Here is a 2,865-nt window from a genome sequence, read left to right on the forward strand (position 1 = left end):
AGTGTCTATCTCGTGTCCTTCTGGGTGTTGCAAACATATGCACTAACTTATAATACCCTGTTCCACAGTGTGGCGCAGGGTATAAACAGTTTTTAAATTTACAAAAATTGCGCTGATTTACTCTTGTTACCACCTATTAAAAGTTTTGTCAACATAATCGGCTGTTTGTGCATAAACAGGGTTGCCAACAGTAACAATTTATTTTGATATTTTACTATCAATATGTTGGTTAGTAAACCCCATCTAGGAAATATTAAAAATTTAAAGTTGAAAATTTAACATTTTGTCGCTAAAATCGCGATTTCAGGCATAGTGCAATGGTACGAGATACAAAAGGTTTATACATATTTAAATGATAGAGAGCTGTAACGATTGGGATTTTCCAGCCAAATATAAAGCAATCATAGTATCACGCTTGAATTCTATCTCTAATAACTTTATTTAGTATATGGGCGGTATACTAAATTTGTCATTCGTATATCCCACATTAACCGATCCCAGATTTGTCCCCTTGAGCCTTAGTAAATGCCTTTTGATAAACAAAAAATTTGCCAATATCGGTCGCTAATCGCATTTTATTTGTCTTATAACAAAAAATCAAAACACTCTCGTACTTCAATCCATTTTCATTTCGAACTTTTCATTAAAGCGAAATCTGTTTTGTCAAATCGTTGGTTTTTACGTTTTAGGAGTAAGCCAAAGTTGAATTTTGGCGATTTCGAATATTTGAACATGAAATTGTAATGCATGATACATATGATGCTCCTTAAAAATGTAGTTATATTCCTTCTAGGTACATGTACTCCTCCATATCTGAAAGATTATAAGATTGTACCTTGTCAGCACTGCAATCAATAGCAACGCAGTTAATCCGCTATGATTTTGAGAAACTCAATCCAAACGTTGAAATGATAATCGCCTACTAGTTATCCAAATATAATGTCTGCGATATATATAGACTGCGACTGATAGACTAAATCTTTTATTAGACATTGGCAACATGTAAATGAATCCCATTGAACTTAATCTGGGAAGATATCACCAATAAACTTGCCTAGGAAATTCCCACGAAATGCCACCTCCACCAACTGAGACATTTTGTTTAACGCAATTTGTAAATAAAATTTGCTTGCTATTGTTTCATGCCCTAAGATGGCCAATCAAATAGATCGCATCTCAAACAGCTGCTAGCCAAGTTATTGGCAAAATATAATCAAATATTCCATTTCAAAGGTATGCAAATTTTGTGCTTTTTTTTTTGATTTGGTCGCGGAATAAAAATCGTAAAACACTAACAAAGAAATTCCATAATTATTAAAATTGTAACTGGATCAATATCAAGGATAAATTATGAATCTTTTGCATTGCATATTTGCCATTTCATATAAATAGCGGAGGGCAGGGCGTTGGAAGACCAGAAATCAACTTAAGTTCAAATCTTAACATTGTACTCTCCGTCCACTACAAAGAAAATGCGTGCCTTTATTGTAAGTTTTTTGGGGCTGGAAGAAAGACATCTTAAATTATCTTTATTTGTCTCTGGTTATTCCTAGGTACTTTGCTGTCTGGCCACAGCTTATGGAGCTAGCCTAAGCGGTTATGACTATGAAAGACAAGGCGCTGCAGGTTTCGGAGCTGATCAAGGTTTCAATGGTGCTGGAGTTGGAGCTTTTGGTGGTAGCCCAGCTGCTGGTGTTGGAAATTTCGGTAGCAGTCCAGCTGCTGGTTTCGGTGGCGGTGTTGGTGTTGGTAGCTTTGGTGGTCAATCTGAATTCACCAAGGAGTTCTATTCATTCACCGCTCCAGAAGGTGCTTTCGATGATAACACCGGTGCCGATCAGTTGGCCAATAACGTGAAACGTGGTTTACGTGTAGTTTTCATTAAGGGTCCCGAAAACACAGGTCTCGAAAATGCCGCCCTTCAATTGGCCAAATCTGCTGCTGGTCAACGTACTGCCATCTATGTCCTTAACAAACAGGCTGATGTTGGCGATTTGGCCAACAAATTGAACAGTCTCAACCAGAATGGTGCCAACAAGCCCGAAGTTCACTTTGTCAAATACCGTACACAAGCCGATGCTGAAAATGCCCAACGTGTCATTCAATCGCAATACGATGCCTTGGGTGGCAAGACCAATAGTTTTAATGGTGGTGTTGCTCCAGTTTTGGATTTCGCCTCCAAGGGTGCCGTCGGCGGTGGTGTAGGAAGCGGTAGTCCCTTCCAAGTGAACGAACCATCAGGTTCCTATTTGCCACCAAACAAACGTGTCTGAGTTTGTTATCGATAGAGACCTTTTAGTTAGAAGAATTTTAAATGTTCCATGGATCTGAGTTTTAGGGTCCATTGGTCATTGTTGATTAGTTTTAAGGAATTAGCAATTTTTTTTTATAAAATAAACCAAAACATATATTAGTTTTTATACCAAACCAAATTGTTTTAAAAATAAAATTTTGTAGCATATCTTGGGGCGTAGATTGACATGGCGATAGGGATGCCAGTATTAGAAAATGTGAATTCTATGAATAACTGGAATTATTAATGTCGGCAAAAACTATATTGCACATAGTAAAAATTGTTTTGGTTTTGTTATTTATTCAATTTTAGATAATAGCTAACAGCAATAGGAGATAAACTCAATTAGGTTAGTTTGCCACACCAGTCTAGAGTTTAATGAGCGTAGGTATCCATATACGAACAAATGAAATTTGATTTATACTCTGCATCACTTTGTGGAACAGGGCATTGTAAATTAGTTCATATGTTTACAAAACTCAGATGGAGGCGATACATGGTGACAATGGCAATAATGCTCAGGGCTGGTCACTCAATCGACCTAGCCATGTCCGTCTGTCTTTGAACACATT

General features: G+C 37.2%; 1 protein-coding gene across 1 annotated transcript; it reads left to right on the forward strand.

Annotated features, from left to right (window-relative positions):
* The first annotated feature begins 1,472 nt into the window (after positions 1 to 1,472).
* On the forward strand, positions 1,473 to 2,273 carry LOC142232195 (uncharacterized). The gene is made up of 2 exons (XM_075302920.1): positions 1,473 to 1,487; positions 1,554 to 2,273. Exons 1-2 carry the CDS (start codon positions 1,473 to 1,475, stop codon positions 2,271 to 2,273), a joined length of 735 nt encoding a protein of 244 aa, XP_075159035.1.
* The last annotated feature ends 592 nt before the right edge of the window (positions 2,274 to 2,865 follow it).

Source organism: Haematobia irritans, chromosome 1 (genome assembly GCF_050003625.1).
Source record: "Haematobia irritans isolate KBUSLIRL chromosome 1, ASM5000362v1, whole genome shotgun sequence".
NCBI lineage: Eukaryota > Metazoa > Arthropoda > Insecta > Diptera > Muscidae > Haematobia > Haematobia irritans.